General features: G+C 40.0%; 2 protein-coding genes across 2 annotated transcripts; one reads left to right on the top strand and one right to left on the bottom strand.

The window, feature by feature from the left end:
* Window positions 1-606: 606 nt before the first annotated feature.
* LOC311292357 (tripartite motif-containing protein 16-like protein) lies at window positions 607-6570 on the bottom strand. Its single transcript, XM_084412027.1, has 6 exons — window positions 5978-6570; window positions 5741-5836; window positions 5370-5603; window positions 3931-4090; window positions 3072-3131; window positions 607-1466 (listed from the first exon to the last, which is right to left on the bottom strand). Exons 1-6 carry the CDS (start codon window positions 6566-6568, stop codon window positions 940-942), a joined length of 1668 nt encoding a protein of 555 aa, XP_084268153.1. The 5' UTR covers window positions 6569-6570; the 3' UTR covers window positions 607-939.
* A 645-nt stretch (window positions 6571-7215) lies between these two features.
* LOC311291459 (uncharacterized protein) lies at window positions 7216-23665 on the top strand. The gene is made up of 16 exons (XM_084410494.1): window positions 7216-7391; window positions 7524-8118; window positions 9006-9101; window positions 9245-9478; window positions 9792-9945; window positions 10091-10150; window positions 10320-10836; window positions 12171-12846; window positions 13831-13926; window positions 14065-14298; window positions 14677-14914; window positions 16793-16825; window positions 18006-18141; window positions 19927-20029; window positions 21165-21288; window positions 21682-23665. The coding sequence occupies exons 2-16, from the start codon at window positions 7528-7530 to the stop codon at window positions 22212-22214; spliced, it is 3825 nt and encodes a 1274-aa protein (XP_084266620.1). The 5' UTR covers window positions 7216-7391; window positions 7524-7527; the 3' UTR covers window positions 22215-23665.
* Window positions 23666-23678: the final 13 nt, after the last annotated feature.

Genomic DNA, 23678 nt, shown 5'->3' with positions numbered 1-23678 from the left:
GTCGTTATTAATCCACAAAACTCAGGAAATACATAAACAAGCACTTGACATTGACGATAACGGACAAATGAACTAGGAAAACTCAGGGCTTACACAGACAACGTAATCAAAAGAGAAAGAACAGGTGCATGGAATTAGGAACTATGGAATCTAATGGTAACATATTACAATATGGTCTCATTTGTTAACATTAGTTAATGTATTAATAACTAACATGAACTAACAATGAGCAATACATTTGTTACTGTATTTGTTCATCTTAATCTCTGTTAATGTTAGTTAATAAAAATCCAGCTGATAACTGTTTGTTCGTGTTACTTCACAGTGCATTAACTAATGTTAACAAATACAACTTTTGATTTTAATAATGTATTTGTAAATGCTGAAATTAATATTAACAAATATTAATAAATGCTGTAGAAGTGCAGTTCATTAGTTCATGTTAACTAATGTAGTAAACTAATCCTAACTAATGAAACCTTATTGTAAAGTGTTACCCAACTAATTAACAAACAGGGAAACTAACTAGGGAAATAAGGAGAATGGGAACAGTGCAAACAGTGTGAAAACGAAACTAAAACAGCACATACATGTTATGTACATAAAGTTATAATGATATTATTTACATTGTTTATGTAAATACAGACATTTATGGACAAATCTATATGACAGCAGTTTAAATTGTGACATTTGATATTAAGAGGATTCACAAACACACCATGCACTATTTATTAATCCCAGTATTGACTCCCAGTCATTGTTGCTACATTACATACATTCTTATATTAGTTTGCTAAACAATGTAAATTAAAATGTAATTAAGAAGCCTGTAATAATTTCTAGTAATATACAACCTGCAAGAATTTAATTAAATAAATGATAAGAAAATCAATAATTTCACTCTTGACAAATATGAAAACATTATTTGTAAAATCCCTATTACCCTTGATGGCACAGTTTCACTTTTGTGTTCTGACCTACCCTGAACCCCGGATAGAGCGGCTGAGTGAATGTGGTCTGGACTCTGTGGATGAGGGTCATTGTGTCAGAGACGCTGTAGAAGGACAGGATTCCAGCACTGTGATCCACATACACTCCTATTCTAGAGGAGCTGGGATATATAAGGAGTTCAGTCTTCATCTTATTGTGACAGAATGAGTAACGGGATTTAGAGCAGGACAATACCCAGGACAGATCATTTAATCCAAAGCAACAATCTTCACCCTTTCCCTTCCTTCTGATGATCTTATGTGACACTGATATAGTCACCTCACCACTCCACTCCACCTCCCAATAACAGCATCCACACACACTCTCTCTACACAACACCTGAGGCCAAACATCAAATCTGTCCGGATGATCAGGATACGGCTGCTCTGTTTGAGTGTAAGTAGCCACTGTTTTGTCCTCAGACAGATGAACATGTTTATTCACTGTGTTTAGATCTAGAGTGCGCTGACGGGAATCTGATGAAGATGAAAACACTTAATCATTTAACTTCAATTTGTTTCTCAGTTTGTACATACATGCATTGTATGAGTTTGTTTATTTCCAGGGGTGGTGGAGCTAAAGTGCTATAACATTAAACATAGATTCAGGTCAGTATAGTATAGTAAACAAAAAGATGAAATCTATATTTATTTTCTCTTTCATTTACTTTATTTGTTGATAAAATGCAACATTATTACCATGTCATATAACCTTTTCATAAAAGTATGTTGTCTTCACGCTCGAAAGAATGTGGTCTACTAAAACTGAATTTTGTTTTAAACTTTCAATATTCAAAATATTGAATATTGTTTTGAATATTGTTAAGATGTATGAGACCCCATGACAAACAGTCTCAAAATTTGAAAATACTGAAAATACTGAAAGTTAAGCTCTAAGGGCCCTATCTTGCACCCAGCGCAATTGACTTTGTACACTGACGCATGTATCATTCCTATTTTGCACCCGCGCACAGCGGACTTTTCCCTCCAGAGACGCACGTCGGTTAACTAAGAAATACACTTGCGCTCCCCGGGGCGGTTCAGCGCAAAGAGGAGGCGTGTTCCGGCGCAAACGTTCCCTCATGCTATTTTACAGGTTTAGAAAACAATTGCGCCACTGACCGAAAAAAACTAGTTTAAAGTCAGTGGCGCGTTGCGCATGTTATTCATATGCTATTTTAAGGGCGCATGTTTGGCCATAATCAATGTAGTGTGTGCACAACGCGCATGCACTTTGATTCTCTCATCTAGGCCTACACATAAGCAGCGGTTTTCATTTTTGCAAATCATACATTATTACGATAGATAGATAGATAGATAGATAGATAGATATATAGATAGATAGATAGATAGATAGATAGATAGATAGATAGATAGATAGATAGATAGATAGATAGATAGATAGATAGATAGATAGATAGATAGATAGACAGTTTATTATAAAAGCATAAATCTATCTTACACATTTACCCAAATTATCATACACCTGTTTAACCGAAGTTAATTTGGGTGTGTTTCTCCATCCCCAACGTCCCTGACGAGAACGTCGGTCTCCTCGGCTGTGAACCGCTCCAGGTGCGCGCCTGGCAAATCCGCCATGGAACAAGCGCGCCTGCTCTTAAAGGGAATGTGAGATGTCGCTCTGATTGGTTTATTTCACGTTACGCCCAAACCACACCTATGAATAATGAAGCTACTTCAGACCAACCCATTTTAGATTTGCATCGGGCGCAAGAGTCATTTAACCCGCCGGTATAATAGCAACAGCGTCCAAGACCCGCCCACAAAGTTACTTGCGTTTTGCGCTTGATACTTGCGTTTCAGATCGTTAAAGTAGGGCCCTATAGCTTGTATGTCTTATATGTCTGGTCTATAGCATTTTGTTTTGGCTTTGCAACAAGCAACATCCCTAACACAAAACCTTCTAAAACCAACAGTCATGCTTAACTTTGATAAAACTATATATAGAACCTATTCTAAAGTTAGTATTGTGAATACATATCTTGGTTTCATAACCTGATTCTGAAAAATCATAAATTGTTATGTCAATTATCACATTCTGTGTGTGTGTTAGTGACTTACACTGTAAGAACTCCTCCCTAGTCTTGGGTTCATTATTGGGAATGATGTTGATGTATGTTACTGGGAAAATAACACAATTAATTAGAACAATTCTAATAATTATACAAAAAGTAGATAACATCTTAGAATACTGTTCTGTCATTAATGAATAACTACACGGAACAAATTAGTAACACAATATTAACATTATAGTAAAGGTGGGATCAGTAGTTTTGGAAAAACAATTTTGGCCAATGTTTATATTTGAAATCACAAAAACAAACACGCCCCACCCACTGATCTATATAGAATGATAGAAATAAAAGTGATTGCAAGCTTTTCAGGTTTTTGATAGCAATTACTACTGGGTTACCATGATCTTCACTTTAGAATACAGATTCAAGAAACTATTAATTCCTTTAGAAGAATGTAGTAACACCTGAGTCATTACTATCCAAAACCTTACAAAAACCTCAAAAGCTTACAATGACTTTAGTCATTACTAGAGTTATCATGCGTTTCACTTTAGAATACTGATCTAAATAGTTAGTAATTCCTTCTGAAGAATTTGGTAATACTTGAGTCCTTCCGCAAGTATTAGGTTACTATGCTCTTTACTTAAGAATTAAATACATTATGCATTATTCACATTAATTATGAACCTGTATACAGTAGTAGTCCCCTGGTAGGTAAAAAAAATAGTAGTTATTGATTAGCTAATAGTGAACTACCACATTCAACTAGAGCTATTACTTACTTATTCATTTCTTGTTAGTTAGTAGTCGTTACTAGAATGTGTTACTCATTTGTTCCTGTGTAGTTATTCATTAATGATGGAACAGTATTCTAAAGTGTTAAGTAAATGTTTCTGCCGCTTTACCTTGACCACATATTTTCTCCATCTCCTCTTTACAGAACTTCTCCAGTTTGTCTTTCAGTTGAGAGACAGATTTTCTCACATCATTATAAAGGTGGACAGAACTGCTGGTAACTCTGGGTACGCCGGAAGATTCCAGAGGTTCAGAGAGAGTCTGGAAACTCTAGAGAAAATAAATAAACAGAAACATTAAAGATACAAAGACACAACAACGTTTTACCAGCATCCTCCCCAAGATTTATACCACACTTATTTTTCCAAATTAATCTGTAGGGATTCTGTACATCCAGCAACTTTCAAGCAACTTTAAGCCATTCAGTTTGCTACTTGCACGCTGTCTGAGATGGTTTTCTGTGCACACACATCTGAAGCACATGCACAGAAAGCCACCTCTCAGATAGTGCGAGAACTCCGAATTGAGTTTTCCTTTTATGCTTTTTATGTTCTTGTCTTAAGTGAATTAATTCTTAAAGTGACTGCAGCCTAATATTCTGTCTGTGTTTCATTAATGTTAATCAAACAATAAAAGACAAACAGAAAAACACTCACTGCTCTTGACTGAATAACTTTTAAAAGGATTCATCTATATTTCATTTATACACTGAAGACTATCCAATTTCTGTAACTGAATACTTAGACATATAAAACTTAAAGCACTGTTTAATTCATTTGTATTTTTGTTCTATTCCATTTATTTGTGTTATTACTTACAATATGTTCAGTTGTTCATATTTTATTACTAGTGTTTTCTCTTTAATAATGTCTGAACTTTATATTAGTTAGGCTAGTAGTTTTAGGTGTGGTATCGAAATTGAAATCTAGCATTGCGAAATTTCGTTTGTATCTAAAAAAAAACCTGTCTGTAGAGTTAATGAAATTATTATAGGAACACAATACTAACCACACCTAACAGAATTCCTGACAACATTCCAACCAACGCTTGTTTTGAAGTTGCTTACAATGTTGGCAGAAATTCTGTCAGGTCGTGTTATGAATATTGCGTACTATCTTGTCTTTATGTCTTTATAAGTTAAGAGATAAGGGAATGTCTATAACTCAAGGTTTTTAGTGTCACATGATGATGTTGTTAAGCAGTCATTTTCCATTGTATTTTCCAATTTGTATTCTTCAACAATTCTTCAAATGTTTTTTATTTGCTTGTTTGTAATCTTGTTTTTGTATTACTGTATTTTAATTATTATTGTTACAGAGATTTGAGGATTAACTGTTTGGAGGTATTAGACAAAACTTGAACTGATTTTAGGTGCCACAAAAACATCTCATGATGGGATCTGGTAAAGCAAAAGGATCTAACATTTGAATTGTTATTTTAGTGGCCCAGATCATAGTTATGTTCCAGTAAAATGAGAAAATAAGACTGTATCTAATGAAAAGACTTCTGCATGACCACTGCACTGTTCTATTGATCAGATTTCTGTTACCTGAAGGAAATGTATGTGATCATCTGTGTGTAAAAGCTGCTTCAGCTCAGCTTCTCTCCTCCTCAGATCATCAATCTCCTGCTCCAGTCGCTTCAAGAGTCCTTCAGCTCGACTCACTGCATCCTTTTCCTGATCTCTGATCATCCGTGTCACCTCAGATCGGCTTCTCTCAATGGAGCGGATCAGTTCAGTAAAGATCCTCTCACTGACCTCCTCTGCAGCCTGTGCAGAGCGCTGTTAGGACACAGACAATCAGACCTTTCACTCAACATCAGCCTATTAAACACAGTGGGTTACAGTAGAACTGGAAACTCGTCTAACACTGAGCTCTGACTGGTGAAAGTAGGGTACTTGGTAAGTCTGAGTCTCACCTTGTGAGTCTTCATAGCCTCTCTGAGCTCCCGAAGCTTCTTCTGTCTCTCTTGGATTCTGTGCTGGAATTTATCTTGTATCTCTCCAACCTTTTTCTTAAGAACGAAAAATAACTGTAATCCTCCTCAATGGACTTATTAATATTACAATTTTGATTATTGTGTGAAAACGTCATCATTAATTGCCTAATTGGCATAACTTCAAGAATCAACACAGTTTGTGTTTTCAGTTCATACCTGCTTCTCAGATCTCTCTGCTTCAGCTGAAACAGTATCGTGATTTTTGTGTTCTTCCATCAGACACCTGTAACAAATACATTTCTGGTCAGTGCGACAGTAAACCTCCATCAGTCTGTCGTGTTCAGAGCAGATCATCTCCTGCAGTCGTCCAGTGGCATCAGTCACTTTGTGTCGTTTCCTTGAATGAGATTCTTCATGACACTTAAAGTGACTTTGACAGTATGATTCCAGACACATCATACAGGACTTTACAGCTTTGCGTTTCCTTCCAGTACAGACGTCACACTCCACATCTCCAGGTCCAGCATAACTGAGAGCAGGACGAGCTGTTTGGACTTTTTTCTTCTTCAGTTTCTCCACCACTTCAGCCAGCATGGTATTTTTACCTAAAACAGGTCTTGGAGTGAAGGTCTTTCTGCACTGAGGGCAGCTGTAAACTCTCTTCTGATCCTCTTTATTCCAGCAGTCTGTAATGCAGCTCATACAGTAACTGTGTCCACAGGCGATGGTCACTGGATCCTTCAGTAGATCCAGACAGATTGAACAGCTGAACTGATCCCGAGCCACTGAAATACGGTCTTCTGCCATTTCACTGTACGGTAGAACTGATAGACACTGATAGACAGATACATACAGCAGCTTATCTACACTTAGCCTAGGTTTCGTTTTCCCTGAAATGAAAAGCTGAAATAGTTTCCAAAATGCAAGAACATGCAAAACAGGTATGTGTGTCTGCTGTGACTTGTAGATTAGTTCAGATAATAAAGAACATCCACTAGGTGTCAGTCTCTCGCTGAAGCCAGGAATTATTTTTTTTTTATAAAACTGTTCTCTCTGGGGAGAACATTTAAAGTAAGAATACTTTAAACATACATTTATTGTATGTAAACAATACATACTTGTTTGTATTATCAAACAAGAAAGTGGTTTCATAATAAGTTTATAGTAGCCTATTGTTCAAATTTTGCCATGCTATAGATGCACGCATAGAAAAATTGCTCCTCACAGCTATGTATGTGTTTGGGTTCAGTTGCCAACCCCTTATCATCAGCCTCTTCTGCTGTTATTTTTTTATTTTTTTATTTTTTAGCAAAAACAGTATTTTTACTGACAAGCATTAGAAAACAGTGTGTGAGCGCCATCTATTGGCAGATGCCTGGATGTGTATTTACACAAAATGGTAACAGCAAACTACTTTCACTTTCTCAACGCAGAACGAGGAAACGCTTCGGTATCAGATGAAGAGCAACTTAAGGACTTGTTGTACATTTCCATTTGCGTAATCTACATGCAGAGGAAAGTTGGAAGTCGGTACAGCTGTCTGTGCAGATCTTCTGAATATAATACTGTATTTAATAGGCTACATATAGTTGTTATGCTTATTGCAAGACAGATTGGTTCTTATCAAGAGGTGAGTCGCACCTTACAAACACACCTGTTTTGCACACGTCTCAAGACTGGAAGCACTTCTCAGTTGAGAGAAATTGAAACGTTAGTGTTGTTCAGCCGTTGTATAACTGTGTGTATCTGTTTGCTTGTGCAGTGAAATGGCAGAAGCCAGTATTTCAGTGGCTCGGGATCAGTTCAGCTGTTCAATCTGTCTGGATCTATTGAAGGATCCAGTGACGATCCCCTGTGGACACAGTTACTGTATGAGCTGCATTAGAGACTGCTGGAATAAAGATGATCAGAAGAGAGTTTACAGCTGTCCTCAGTGCAGACAGACCTTCACTCCAAGACCTGCTTTAAACAAGAATGTGGTGTTTGCTGAAATGGTGGACAACCTAAAGAAGGCAAAAGTCCAAACAGCTCGTCCTGCTCCCAGTTATGCTGGACCTGGAGATGTGGAGTGTGACGTCTGTACTGGAAGGAAACACAAAGCTGTAAAGTCCTGTATGATGTGTTTGAACTCTTACTGTCAAAGTCACCTTGAACAACATGACAGTTTCTTTAAAGATAAAAAACACAATTTGATTAATGCCACTGTACGACTAGAGGAGATGATCTGCTCTCAACATGACAGACTGATGGAGGTTTACTGTCGTACTGACCAGCGATGTATTTGTTTGATGTGTATGATGGATGAACACAAAAATCACCACACTATTTCAATTAAAGCAGAGGTGGCTGAGAAACAGGTAGGAGAAGGACATACTATAGGCTACTGTGTATGTGGTGTGTAAATGTATGTTCATGATGCAATACAGTAAGAGTTTACCGAAAAATGCACGTCATATGAAGAGGGACCAGACAATTCACCGGAAAAAGCTGCACAAACTTAAACGTAAAGATTATACTGTAGATTATCTGTAAATCTCTGTTAAAACTGTAAAATGATTAGTTTACACAGAAATGAAAATGATGTCATCATTTAATCACCCAGTTTATTCTTTCTTTCTTTCTTTCTTTTTTTCTTTCGTGGAACACAGAAGGTGGATTGTTTTTCCCATATAGTGCAATGAATGAAGAAAGAAGCTATCAAACTTCAAATAGCACAAAAAGTATTACTACGATGGTCAATACAACATATATGCATATATACATATATATATATATATATATATATGCTATGTTACAATCTTCTTGAGCCATATGATAGCTTGTATGTAGAAAATACCAAAATATAAGTTGTTTCACTAATAATCTTTCTCTTCTCCAACAATCTGAAATGGATGAAAATTTCAGATATGCAAGAGCCATTGCTGTTTGCCATTACATTTTATATCCTGACCTGTACCAATTTAGTTAATTTCAGAGTGTTAGAGAAGAGGAATCAGTGAATCATGACCTAAAATCGCAAAGTTATTGTTTGACATCAGAAGATGCAGAAAAATCAGCATGGATTTAGTCCTTTTCACTTTTATTATACAGAAAATATGTCTAGGATATTTTACAAAACAATTTGTGAAATAAAGTCAATAAAGTTAGAAACAACATGAGGATAAGTAAATGATGGCAGAATTTTCATTTTGGATGAACTATTCCTCTAAGGAGGATTGCTGATGTTTACTGTTATCTGTTACAGAAAGCCTTAGGTGACATTCAAAGAAAGTTCCAGCAGAGAATCCAGGAAAGAGCGAAGGAGCTTCGGGAGCTGAAAGAGGCTGTGAAGACACATCGGGTGAGTTTCAATTTTTAATGTGAAATGTTTCCAGTTCTGTCAGGACTTCAGTCATTACATCATTGAGAGGCCCAGTGTTGGGACACTTCCAGTGTCACTGAAGCCCATGAGTGAAAGGTCTGATTGTCTGTGTGTCCTTTCAGAGCTCTGCACAGGCTGCAGTGGAGGACAGTGAGAGGATCTTTACTGAACTGATCCGCTCCATTGTGGAAAGCCGATCTGAGGTGACACGGACGATCAGAGATCAGGAAGAGGCACAAGTGAGTCGAGCTGAAGGACTCTTGAAGCGACTGGAGCAGGAGATTGATGATCTGAGGAGGAGAGAAGCTGAGCTGAAGCAGCTTTTACACACTGATGATCACATACATTTCCTTCAGGTAACTGAGATATGAAAAATGATTAAGTATACAGGGAGGTTATTAAAACATAACCTTTAATTGATCCTAAATGGCATAACCTTTAAAACCTAAACTGAAGTATTAGTTTGTAAGCAGTAAGCAGTTGTTATTTTGACAGGAATGGATGGTGTCATGAATGAGGTAAGTTGTGTGTTGTGTATGTATGTTTAATATGTAATGATTTCTCTCAACAGAGAAGCTGTCAGCCTCTCATTTAAACCATTTTTAAAAAGTTATTGAACACTGGAAAGCTTTACTTATTCAATTCTGTTATGTTTTTGTCCCTTTGTAGAGTTTCCAGTCTCTCTCTGATCCTCCTGCATCCACAGACAGCGTCAATGTCAGTTCTCTCCTCTCTTATGATGATATAGGAAAATCTGTGTCTATGCTAAAAGAGAAACTTGAGGACCTCTGCAAGGAGGACATAAAAAAGATATCCGGTAGAGGTAAAGTACTAGGAATTTGTTCACTTTAAAGGAGTGATGTATCATAATAATTACAAAAACAAACAGAGAGAACATTATTAATGGGACTGATTTAATATTGTGTTTACATGTGAATTACACTATGTATGTTTTTTGGTTTCATTAGTGACATACATTGAGATTGTTACCACCACTGAACCCACGTCCAGAGATGACTTCTTGCAATGTAAGTGTTACTAATAAAAATACACATACTGTCAGACATTTATGAATTCTCAAGAAGTATAAATCAGTTGCTAGTCTGAATGTTATTTATCATCTGCATCTAATTTTCTAGCACACAACACCATGGTACTTGTGCAACTTTGTTTACTGTAATTTTTTGCCCCGTTCAGATTCCCGTCAACTCACCTTGGATTCAAACACTGCACATAAATACCTCCGTCTTTCTGAAGGCAACAGAGCGGCTACTTTTATTGGGACTGACCAGCCGTACCCTGTTCATCCGGACAGATTTCATGATTTTTCTCAGGTGTTGTGTAGAGAGAGTGTGTGTGGACGCTGTTACTGGGAGGTGGAGTGGAGTGGGACGGCTGGGGTGGGAATATCAGTGTCATATAAGAGCATCAGCAGGAAGGGAGATGGTGACGATTGTGTCTTTGGATTTAATGATCACTCATGGAGATTGTCCTGCTCTAAATCCAGGAATGCGTTCAGACACAATCAGAAAGAAATTAAACTCCCTGTAATCTCCAGCTCCTCTAGAATAGGAGTGTATGTGGATCACAGAGCAGGAATTCTGTCCTTCTACAGCGTCTCTGACACAATGACCCTCATCCACAGAATCCAGACCACATTCACTCAGCCGCTCTATCCGGGGTTTGGGATCAATTTAGGATCAACAGTGAAACTGTCATCTTAAGAGATTCTATGTCATATTACATGGTTTAATCATGATAAAAGGGATGGTATATATAGTTATCAGTGTCCTCTCTCCCATCATTCCAGTGACAATCCTAAGTACAGCTGAATCCAGACACTGATTTACCACAAAATGTACAGGTAAATCTGTGTCTGATGCCAATCAATCAATCAATAAATAAAAACTGCCCTATGGATCTATTGAAGGATCCAGTGACCGTCCCCTGTGGACACCATAACTGAATGAGCTGCATTACAGACTACTGGGCACCCCAAGAGTTTTATTTTTTATTTTTTTATTATTAATGAATTATAAATGGATTACTTTGTTGCTTACAGTATGTACTTTAAATCACTGAAGTCTTATTTTTTAAATATCTGCAATTGACTCAGATGTCTTTAGAATTTGTTAAATTCAATTAAACTACTGCTGACAACAGACCTTAAAAATATTACAGTATTTTACAGAATGCTTTGACAAGATAAAATAGACTCTTGCAAAATTACTTTGATACCAAGGACATTGTTTTTCATTAAAACGTTATTTTATAAATGTCATTGACATGGCTTGCTGTAGTTGGCCAATCAGAAACTAGCACCAAAATGTTGCAAAATGACGCAATTAAAACATCAACACATTTGATGACACTATTGTATCGGTTTTTTGTTTTTTTTAAGAAAATGAGGTAGCCACAAAAAAAACATGTTTTGTCCTAGTTAAATGTTTTGTGTGTGTGTGTGTGTGTGTGTGTGTGTGTGTGTGTGTGTGTGTGTGTGTGTGTGTGTGTGTGTGTGTGTTTACCATACAGTAGTTAAATGGATCACAATTAAAACAATTGTGTTGTTTTATTGAATGATTTTATATTCTATTACTAAAATACTGACATTTCTTATCCATTTGTAAATACTGGCGCAACTAGTACAGGCATTAAAAAACACTGCGTTTGAGCGCCATCTACTGTTCCTTTTTGGCTGTGTATTTTCACAAACTGGTGAGCTACTTTCAATTTCTCAAACGCAGAAGGTATCAGATATATAGATAGAACGCTTTGGTATCAGATAGAAAGAAACCTAAGGACTTATTGTAAGCTATATCATTTTTTTATACATGCAGTGTAAAATTTAAGTAGCTCAGGGCCCAGCTGTTTGTGGATCTGCTGATTCTCGTATTGAATTCAGGTTGCTACATAAGTAACCTATATTTATACTAAGCTAATTGCAACGCAAGTGAATGATCTCAGAAAAGCAATCAGACTCCATGTATGTCCATCAAAAGGTGATTCACACCATACGAACACACCTCTTTTGCACACGTCTCGAGACAGGAAGCACTGCTCAGTTGAGAGAAATCGAAACTTAAGTGTTGTTCAGTCGTTGTTTGGCTGTATCCTTTGTTCGTGCAGTGCAATGGCAGAAGCCAGTATTTCAGTGGCCGAAGAAGATCAGTTCAGCTGTTCAATCTGTCTGGATCCACTGAGGGATCCAGTGACCATCGCCTGTGGACACAGTTACTGTATGAGCTGCATTACAGACTGCTGGAATAAAGAGGATCAGAAGAGAGTTTACAGCTGCCCTCAGTGCAGACAGACCTTCACTCCAAGACCTGCTTTAAACAAGAATGTGATGCTGGCTGAAATGGTGGAGACACTGAAGAAGGCAAAAGTCCAAACAGCTCGTCCTGCTCTCAGTTATACTGGACCTGGAGATGTGGAGTGTGACGTCTGTACTGGAATTAAACGCAAAGCTGTAAAGTCCTGTATGATGTGTCTGGAATCATACTGTCAAAGTCACTTTGAGTGTCATGAAGAATCTCGTTCAAGGAAACGACACAAAGTGACTGATGCCACTGTACGACTGCAGGAGATGATCTGCTCTAAACACGACAGACTGATGGAGCTTTACTGTCGTACTGACCAGCGATCTATTTGTTTACTGTGTCTGATGGATGAACACAAAAATCACGATACTGTTTCAGCTGAAGCAGAGAGGACAGAGAAACAGGTATGAACTGAAATTGCATATAACTTATGTTTGCTGTTATGCTAAACCTAATACATTAAATTGCGTTATATATCAGATTGTATGATCATTGTAAATTATTATTAGTATCCAGACATGTTCACAAGTTGTAAAGTCTCAAGTTTTTGTTCTATTTTAGGCAATAGTTCTTTCAGCTAAATAAAGTATATAATTAGCAGTGTATGAGGCTAAATCAATTTTGAAGTATCAAAATATTAAAACTAATTACTTCTACACAAAGTCTTCATTTATTCAAATTTATGAAGCTTATTACTTAAAATCGACATCACATCATTTGGAACGTAAGGTAAAAAGAAAAATTAATGGGACATTGAAACGTGTACTTCCTGAAAATTGACAGCAAGTTTCTGACAGATGTGCAACCATAGCTTCTGTATTGATTAATTGATTGCTTTTCAAATTAAATTACATGAAGATTATCACACGTTAAGACTTATAGACTTATAGACTTATAGTGTTATTGCCATTATTCATTTATAACAGCACTTTTCCAATGGGTGATTAACACAGGCACCTAATGCTGGCTTGGTGTGATTAGAGATGAATTATTGTAATTTGTGTTGCTGCACCTCATATTGATAGGGAATGAATGAATGAATGGTAAAACGTGGTGTTTCATGCTGTCAAGACGAAAGAACGAAATCGGGAATCAAGTCGCAGACTTGAGTTTTCATCTCTGTTTGTTGCCATAGTATAGTATTTTATTAGAATTTTAGTTCTGCTCTGGGTCATTTGCCATGTGTTTATTTTTCTTTCTTTTTGTGAAGTCTTTATCAGAGCAATGGAAAGGTGAACAAATGTAATTGTTTCATAAAAATTGAATGTAATAGATAAATTCCAGTAAAAAAAAGATCTAGATGTAGTAGCCTACATGAAATCTTTAAAGTCCTATTGAGAGAAAACTGAAGTTTTCTAATGTTTACAATGATTTGTTCATCCTCATAGAAACAGGTTGGAGAGACAGTAATTATATTACAGAAGAGAATTCAAGAGAGGCAAACGAAGGTCCAGGAGCTCAGAGAGTCTGTGCAGACTCACAAGGTGAGTTTTGAAAAGAGGAGAAAAATAGCTGTCAGATTGAATGGACTGATTCTAGTGGTTCTCTGTGTGTGTGTGTGTGTGTGTGTGTGTGTGTGTGTGTGTGTGTGTGTGTGTGTGTGTGTGTGTGTGTCCTTACAGAGCTCTGCACAGGCTGCAGTGGAGGACAGTGAGAGGATCTTTACTGAACTGATCCGCTCCATTAAGAAAAAGCGATCTGAGGTGACACGGATGATCAGAGATCAGGAAAAGGATGCAGTGAGTCGAGCTGAAGGACTCTTGAAGCGACTGGAGCAGGAGATTGATGATCTGAGGAGGAGAGAAGCTGAGCTGAAGCAGCTTTTACACACAGATGATCACATACATTTCCTTCAGGTTTAGAATGATTTTATTATTACGGCTTATTACAGCAGACTCTTTCACTGACATTTGATGTGAGATGAATAATCACATTGATTTAATGAATCTATGAACAACTGCCAGTTGTTCTGATCAGTGTGAATGTTGTCAAGATTGTATTAGATCGGGTATTCCCAAACTTTTCTGTCAGCTGAACCCCGTAACCTAAAATATTGACTTGAAGACTTGAAAGATTTAAGTTAATATTTAAATAATTAAACAGCATAATCACATGTATATGATTCTCCGTGTCTGTTGATGGCCACATGACATGCAAGTAAGCAAATAAAATACTTAATCTTTATACTGTGTGATTCATATTTGCCTGTATGTCTGTTGTCTTTTTGTATATAGAGATTCCAGTCTGTTTCCGTCCCTCCTGCACCTACCGACTGCACCAATGTCCGTTCTGTCTTGACTTATGATGATGCGAGAAGATCTGTATCTGTGTTAAGAAGTAAATTTGAGAGTTTCTGCAAAGAGGAGATAGAAACGTTATCTGGTAGAGGTAAAGTACAGACTCATCTTATAAATCAGAGTACAACAAAATGTACAAATAAATATTGTGTGGATGTCAATAAAAAGAATAATTGTTAGTAACATATAGTAATAAATAAATACATATTATGGATACTTTTATCTGCACAAATCACACTTTAAATATCTGTTTCACGAGTTCACACTTACATATAATTTGAAGGGGTAAGTTTAATGCGTATTTGGCGTGCTGTCCGGAGGGAGGGCTCCGAGCTCGGAGTTCGGCCCGAACCCAGAGTGCTCCCCCCGTATGTAAGTGTTTTAGGACTAGAAGCGTGGAGAAGGGGTGGTGGAGGGATGCTGCAAAAACTGTCAATGGAATGAGGTGAGACTGCGGAGTATATATGCACCTCTTACCATTGATTGCTGAGTGCTCTCCACTTGTGTTAATTATCTGAACGTGCTCCTCCCGAACCTTGTTAATAAAACATCATTTCACGAGTTCACACTTACATATAATTTGAAGGGGTAAGTTTAATGCGTATTTGGCGTGCTGTCCGGAGGGAGGGCTCCGAGCTCGGAGTTCGGCCCGAACCCAGAGTGCTCCCCCCAAAGGTTAAGCAGAGGACAGCCGCCGGACTAAAGACCCCCCAAATGAGTGCCGAGTTTGGCGGGCTGGCATCTCGAGAAGGGGCCTGGATGCTTGACCGGGGAGGCCCGTAATGGTGGCTCACTGTCTGGACTGACGGCCCCTGTTGGTCTGCGGACGAGGAGCGGTTGTAGTTTACAGAGACCGATCGGGAAGATTTGCGCTTTCCGCTAAGCCCCAATGCTTGCTGGACAGAGAGGAAACAGAAAGGAGGAAAATGAGTGCTTGCCCAGGAGATTTTCTCACACTGCATCCGCTGAGAGACCAAATGCTCGCTGGATGAAAGAGAAAAACGTAAGTGCTCTACTGGGGAAGTTCTCACTCCGTCCACTGAGAGACCGATTCTCGCTGGACGGAAAGAGGAAACAGGAAAGTGAGTGCTTGCCCAGGAGATTTTCTCACACTGCATCGCTGGATGAAAGAGAAAACGTAAGTACTCTACTGGGAAAGTTCTCGCTCCGTCCGCTGTGAGACCAATGCTCGCTGGACGGAAAGGAAACAGGAAAAGGAAACAGGAAAATGAGTGCTTGCCCAGGAGATTTTCTCACACTGCATCGCTGGATGAAAGAGAAAACGTAAGTGCTCTACCGGGAAGGTTCTCACTCCGTCCGCTGTGAGACCAATGCTCGCTGGACAGAAAGAGGAAACAGGAAAGTGAGTGCTTGCCCAGGAGGTTTCCTCACACTGCATCGCTGGATGAAAGAGAAAACATAAGTGCTCTACTGGGAAAGTTCTCACTCCATCCGCTGTGAGACCAATGCTCGCTGGACGGAAAGGAAACAGGAAAAGGAAACAGGAAAATGAGTGCTTGCCCAGGAGATTTTCTCACACTGCATCGCTGGATGAAAGAGAAAACGTAAGTGCTCTACTGGGAAAGTTCTCACTCCGTCCACTGAGAGATCAATGCTCACTAGACGGAAAGAGGAAACAGGAAAATGAGTGCTTGCCCAGGAGATTTTCTCACACTGCATCGCTGGATGAAAGAGAAAATGTAAGTGCTCTACTGGGAAAGTTCTCACTCCGTCCACTGAGAGATCAATGCTGACTAGACAGAAAGAGGAAACAGGAAAATGAGTGCTTGCCCAGGAGATTTTCTCACACTGCGTCGCTGGATGAAAGAGAAAACGTAAGTGCTCTACTGGGAAAGTTCTCACTCCGTCCGCTGTGAGACCAATGTTCGCTGGACGGAAAGAGGAGAAGGAGGGGATAGTTTTTTTTTTTTTTTTTTTTTTTTTTTTTTTTTTTTTTTTTTTTTTTTTTTTTTTTTTTTTTTTTTTTATATAAACTCACTCGATGAGGGTTTGGTGAGCTTTTTTAATGTGGAACCGGTTCGTCCTGATGTAGCTTCGGAAAGCATCGGAGGACCATCTCCCAAGGGTTTGAATTTGCTGTTGGGAGAGGCCTTTTTGGGCTGCTGAAGTTGCTGCCCCGATGCGGAATGAGTGACTTGAAAAATTCTTTGCTGAAATGCCTGACTGTTGGAGAACAGATTTGAGATGTTTCTGGAACCAAAAACGTGTCACAGGTTTTTTGGATTCGTCTAAAAACAGGGGTTCCAGGGCAGATTTAGCCTGGGAACTTCTCCATTGCAGATATGCCAGAATTGACTGGTATGGTTGGATTTGCGAAGCGAGGTTAAAAATGTAGATGAAATGACCTTTTTTGGTTTGGTCAGTTTTACTTTGTTTAATCAAATATGAAATGGTTTCGCCGTCTAGTACTGATAAGTCTGAGATGGTGGGGTGGATTTTTGGGTCGAATTTAGAAGTAATGGCGAGTTCCGAGCATCTAAGAAAACCGAAAAAGGCTAGGATAAACATAGCATCGAGTGTACGAGCGGAACCGAGGGGCTGGTAGCCTGTGCGGAGGGCCTGAATACATTTGGTGAGAATGTCTAGCGTTATAGGTTGTCTGGCGTCGGGGCGGGTGGGCTGGGATCTTTGAATCCCTTTGATCAGGAGGGAGGTTTGTGAATTGTTTATCTCCGTGGAAGGAGCGCCGTACATCAATTTATGGAAAAACTGGATGCCGCTCAAATAACCTTTAATGGACCCGACTTGTAGACCCTTAATGATGTTAAGGTAGGAGATAAAAGAGGTGATTGAAAGAAGAGAAAAATCAGGGAAAGGCAAGTTATAAGAGACATGGAATGTTTTAAAACATCTCCAAGCAGTAACGTAGGATTGAAGGGTCCTGGGAGATACTGCTTGGAGGATAGAGTCGAGTGATGCGTCAAGCAGGGGTTTTAACGGGTGGGTTACGGGAATATTAGTTCTGAATAACGAGGAACTGGAGTTGGGAATTGATCCGCCTCTGGAGCCAGCATCCTGAATTTCTGAAACAGAAAACGAGACAGAGAGTCAGCGATTTGGTTTTTTGACCCAGGGATGTGTTTAGCAATGATAATGAATTGGTCGCAAGCTGAAATCCAGAGGAGACGCCTTAAGAGTGGCATCAGAGCGGGTGAATGGGAACGGCCTTTGTTAATGCAATGCACTGTTGCGTCATTGTCGCAATGCACTAAAACGCTACTAGCGGCCCATTCTTTCCCCCACAGGAAAGCTGCTACGACGAGAGGGTAAAGCTCGAATAGAGCTGAGGATTGAGATATGTCCTGGAGCTGAGGTGGCCACGGAGCTGCAAACCAACGACCTTGATAAAATCCCCCGAACCCTATTGAGGGGGCGGCGTCTGTAAACAATTGGATGTCGGTGGGGGATGAAACGAGGTTGTTGTAGAAAAAAGATAGGCCGTTCCACTGTTTTAGAAATGTTAACCATAGCCTAAGCTCGTCGCGACAAGCTTGAGTTACGGAAATGCGATCTTCTAGTGAGTGGACGGAGGACGCGAGTGAGAGGAGATGCGAGATGAAGGGGCGGCCCTGTGGGATGATGCGCATTGCGAAGTTTAGATGTCCAAGCAGGGACAGAAGTTCGCGTTTTGAAAAATTAGATTTTTCAAGGAAAGTAGAAGAGACGAGGATTATTCTGTCGATTTTTTCTTTGGGGAGGGATGCTTGGAATTTGTCTGAATCCAAATTAATTCCTAGGAACTCGATAGATGTTGCAGGGCCCATGGTTTTTTCCTGTGCGATAGGAATTCCTAGCTCAGAAAAAACGTTTTGAACCGTGAGGATGTGCGCGGCTGGGATAGCATCGGGAGGCGAGATTATTAGAAAATCATCTAACAGGTGAATGAGGTATGGAATGGCGTAGTTGTTCGACAAGATCCAGCAAACAGCTTCTGATAGCATGTCAAATATTTTCGGGCTGCTTTTGCATCCGAATGTTAAACGTACTGCAAAATAATATTTCCCGAGCCAGCGCACTCCAAATAGGTGCCATGAACCTGGATGGATAGGCATTACTTTGAAAGCAGATGTAACGTCGAGTTTTGCAAGCCAAGCCCCCCGACCTGCGATTTTGATCATGTCGATAGCCTGATCTATGTCGTGGTATTTGAGCGAAAATTCATCGAGAGGGATCAAGCTATTTATGCTTGGAAACGGGGAATTATGCGGGGCTGACAGGTCGATTATTAGACGTTTTTTACCCGAGAATTTCCTTGTAGCCACTCCAATGGGGCTGATGCGAAACAGATTAAATGGAGGATTGTCGAACGGACCGATCATGAAGCCTGACTCGACTTCTTTTTTGATCAGTTTGTCTACAACCTCAGGTTCTATGAGGGCGGATTGGAGATTATTACATATGATGTTTTGGGAAAGCGGGCATTCTAAGCCGGGTTTAAAGCCGTTTTTTAAACCTGACAGCAGATAATCAGTAAATTCGGCGTCCGGGTGATGAGCTAGTTCGAAGTGCATGCGCGAAATATTCACAGGAGTCTCCCAATAATTTTTAGATTTTTTATTCACAGACTTGAAGACTGGACATACAATGCGAGCATGGGCGCCGCCACAAAAGCTGCAGATATGCATAAACCGGCAGCGCGATCTTTGACATTTGCCCGCGTTAAAATGATTGCAAGGCTGCCTGCTTTCATCGAAAGCAGAGTCCTGTATGGCGCTAGTGGTTGCAGCACGCGGCACATAGCTGGTGGATTTAGCATTGCTTATTCCCACGTAGGGAAGAGAAGAAGGGTTAACCTGTGGGCATGATGCGGTTGGGTGCGCCACTGACCTGCAAACTGCACAGGTGATGTTTTTGCAGCCTAAAAATACCCTGCTGTGGAGATCCGAATCAAGTGCACCCCAGTATGTGCACTGATTCCATTGCGCGACTCGCACGGCACTTTTGGCAGAAAAAAGTTTATGGTACGTGTAGAAATGCCCGCCCCCATAGGACAGCGCGAGTTCGGCAATGATTGCTTGGTAATCGTTCAGTTCGCGCCGCCTATGGGGGAAGGCTGAACAGATGATTTCAGTGAAACGTGAAAAAGCGATCGTGAATTCGGGAAATGAAAGGACGCGAGATGAGTGTGTGTTCGTGTTTTTTAAAGTAACTGAAAAATCACCGCAGTCCACTTGACGGTCTGATTCAGCTGCGGGGAGGAGAGACAACAGAGAAGATAAGTCTACGTCCGCACCTGAGAGGATCTGAGCGCGGATGGATTGGGAAACTGGTGGGGGTTCCATAGCAACTGCGTTGGACGGCACGGGCATCGGAGTGGCTGTGAAGAGAGAATAGGGTGATTTATTTTGAATGGTAGAGCTGGGAAAGGTATAATCCGGGGCTGCGAATGACAGCGGTGCCCTTGCAATTGGAAGACCTGTTGAAGATTGAAAAGGAAAGTTAGTAGGAGGATGTGAGGGATGATAGAAGGCACTGTGAGCTTGAGCTGCAAGCGGAGGCGGGCCTGCGCTCGTTTGCGTTACTGCAGCTGCAGGCCCCTGGAAATGGGCGGGGTTGTAACCTGGTGGGTAGAACTGTTGACATTGGTGGACCTGTGGTGCTAGCGGCGATAGCTTCGCGCTAGTGTCTGCCACTGGAGCTGGAGGCCACTGAAACGGAAAAGGGTTATGAACCGCGGGAGAATAAAACTGAGCGGCTGTGGGGAGGCCTCTGGGCCCGGCTGCATGCGGCGCTGCGGCAGCGGAAGCAGAGGTGGAGGGCTGGGCCTCATCGAAAGGTGGTAGTGGACCTGCCATGGCGAAATCTGGAGCTTGGCCCAGGCTCGCTGAGGGCCTGTTGCTGCGGCGACTCAAAGGCCGAAGCGAGCCGCGTCCTGTGCGGGAAGACGACGGTGGAGACTGGGCAGGCGAATTTTGAGCCCGGCGGGCTTTGCTCTGCCTGGGAGTCGTCTTGGGAGTTGACTGAAGGGAGACATACAGAGCATACAGCTCCGCTTTATTCATTTTCCTTGAAGCTTGTAAGTCTGAGTTACCCAGCGCTTGCCTCAGTCCAGCTACGGTCCATTTCCCGATGGGTGGGATCGTCGGGACGGCCGAGCGGTAGGAGGAAGCTGGGGAAGAAAATGGGAGTCTTGCCGGGGGCGGCGAAGACTGGTCTCGGCGTCTTGTAGAGCGCCGGGCTGATCGGGCCGGTGTGCGGCCGCGAGGAGAAGCCGGGGGCTCAAGTGCGACGACCGGCGTAGGAGGGATGACCATCGGATCGGCGGAGTGCGAAGGTGCATCCCTGGAGATGTTTGCGTCTTCGTTGGAAGAGGAGCTTGATTGAGACATAGCTGCAAAAACTGTCAATGGAATGAGGTGAGACTGCGGAGTATATATGCACCTCTTACCATTGATTGCTGAGTGCTCTCCACTTGTGTTAATTATCTGAACGTGCTCCTCCCGAACCTTGTTAATAAAACATCATTTGTTTCTGCAGCGAAATACATCAAAATCACTGAACCCAGAACAAGGGAGGACTTCTTACACTGTAAGTGTTATAAATAATACTACAAATAAAGCAAACACAGACCAATATACATACTTAAAGGCGAAGCATTATATTTCTGTCACTATCAGCACCAAACATTATTGCAGTGGTCCGTCATAGCAGCTTGAGATTGGGGTTTAGATTAGCTACTCCAAACAACGGCAGACAGGGGGAGTGTTTATGAAAGCAGTCATTATTTTGCAATTCTGTTCCACTAGTGGCCAAAAAATGACAATTTACACTTTTTAACTAAACTTCTAATCAAATAATTTTACTTGAAAACTTGTGGAATACATCAGTGATCTGGTTTCTACATTTATATCTTTGATTGTTGCCTCACTTAATGCTTTGAAGGTATTTCAACAAATGCAATCTGTGTTTTATCTCCATCAGATTCCCATCAGTTTACTCTGGATTCTGAGTCAGTGCATAAACGCCTCTGTCTGTCTGAGGGAAACAGAATGGCTACTTGCACTGCCACAATCCAACTGTATCCCGATCATCCGGACAGATTTGATGTTTGGCCTCAGGTGTTGTGTAGAGAGAGTGTGTGTGGACGCTGTTACTGGGAGGTGGAGTGGAGTGGGGGTGCGGTGGGAATATCAGTGTCATATTACAGCATCAGCAGGAAGGGACGGGGTGATGAGTGTAAATTTGGAAGTAACAATCAGTCCTGGAGATTATTTTGCTTTCGCTCTGGATACATATTTAGTCACAATAACAAAAAATCTGGACTCCCTGTAACCTCCAGCTCCTCTAGAATAGGAGTGTATGTGGATCACAGTGCAGGAATCCTGTCCTTCTACAGCGTCTCTGACACAATGACCCTCATCCACACAGTCCAGACCACATTCACTCAGCCGCTCTATCCGGGGTTTGGCGTAAATCAGGAATCGTCAGTGAAACTGTGTCATCTAGAAGTATAGATGATAGAGCTTCTACAAATCTCATAATCATTTGACAGTTAGTGTCTTATCAAAACAGTTAATTGATTGTAGTGCCTACATATTAATTTGTTGTGCAAAAAAATAATGACAATAACATTATATCACTACCTGCTGTATTATTTTGAGGTTTTATTTTAACATTAAGTAACTTAAATTGTCCATTTCACCTTAGCTTTATGAAAGATTTTAAATCATTCTCATTATATAGGCCACTTTTTCGGTTGATAGATGATTTTCCTATACATTGCACTTAGACAAAACATTAAAAAAACAATTATCAAAACATAATTAAAAAAAAACAATTATCACAAACATGAACATTTTGAATATAAATCTTTAGATTTCATTTATTATGAATTTTTGAGTTGTCTCAAAATATCAGGCACTGTAACTGCACTGTGACATGTTGTAATAAATATGAACAAAATTAGATCTAGCCTATATTATTCTGAGCTGTTTTTGAATTAGGCTATTTCTTTTGACCACTCAGGATCAAAACACAGCGAATAAAAACTCAGCCTATCTAGGAGAAACTGAGTGGCTACTCACAAGCACACAGTCCGGCCGTATACCGATCATCCAGACAAATTTGATGTTTGGCCTCAGGTGTTGTGTAGAGAGAGTGTGTGTGGACGCTGTTACTGATAGGTGGAGTGGAGTGGGGCTGCGGTGGGAATATCAGTGTGATAGCATCAGCAGGAAGGGACGGGGTGATCAATTTGGATGTAATAATCAGTCCTGGAGACTGTTCTGCTCTTGCTCCAAATACCTACTCTGTAGTAATTACAAAAAGACTAATTTCAATGTAAGGTCCAAATCTTCTAGAAAATGAGTGGATGTTGATCACAGAGCAGGAGTTCTGTCCTTTTACAGCGTCTCTGACAAAATGACCCTCATTCACAAGGTCAAGAACACATTCACTCACCCGCTCTATCCAGGGTTTTTTGTAATATCAGGGATCATTTGTGAAACTGAAAAATAAGTTACAGAATGTACATAAATGTTACAGAGCTGCAAGAAATAATTAGGACTTTGTCATATTTTAAGCTGCATGAGAAATATTAAAGTTACTTTTTAATTAGTAAATCTGTACTATAGTCCAAGGGTTGAACTTAGTTGAAAAGTGCCATTTTTAATTTTTATTAGAAGTCATTGTGCCATATCAACTCTGTATTACATTTGGATTTTTTATTTTTATTACAGCCCTATAGATTAATTATATCAGCACATGCATGTTTTCATAAATCATATTAATAACGTCAAATATCAAAAGTACCTTAAATTCTCCATTTCATACAAATGTAATGAAAAATTGCATCTTTTTTTATTTTTATTTAATATTTTAGTTGTATATATGCCATGTACCTGTACTGAGAAATAATTTCTCAAATAAATGAAATTTGATATTATTTTGAACAAAGCCAAATATTCACCAGCTGTTAT

This window comes from Rutilus rutilus, assembly GCF_951802725.1.
Source record: "Rutilus rutilus genome assembly, chromosome: 6".
Classification (NCBI taxonomy): Eukaryota; Metazoa; Chordata; class Actinopteri; order Cypriniformes; family Leuciscidae; genus Rutilus; species Rutilus rutilus.
This window is presented reverse-complemented; position numbering and strand designations above follow the sequence as displayed.

Bases quoted from the DNA above. Each gene is read 5' to 3' on its own strand.
- LOC311292357 (XM_084412027.1), bottom strand. From the start codon at position 6,568: ATGGCAGAAGACCGTATTTCAGTGGCTCGGGATCAGTTCAGCTGTTCA. The intron at 5,837-5,977 runs GTATGAACTGAA...TTCGTTCTTAAG, and splicing joins CAGAGAGATCTGAGAAGCAG to AAAAAGGTTGGAGAGATACA. The intron at 5,604-5,740 runs GTGAGACTCAGA...GTGTCCTAACAG, and splicing joins AGGCTATGAAGACTCACAAG to CGCTCTGCACAGGCTGCAGA.
- LOC311291459 (XM_084410494.1), top strand. From the start codon at position 7,528: ATGGCAGAAGCCAGTATTTCAGTGGCTCGGGATCAGTTCAGCTGTTCA. The intron at 8,119-9,005 runs GTAGGAGAAGGA...TATCTGTTACAG, and splicing joins CAGAGGTGGCTGAGAAACAG to AAAGCCTTAGGTGACATTCA. The intron at 13,927-14,064 runs GTGAGTTTTGAA...GTGTCCTTACAG, and splicing joins AGTCTGTGCAGACTCACAAG to AGCTCTGCACAGGCTGCAGT.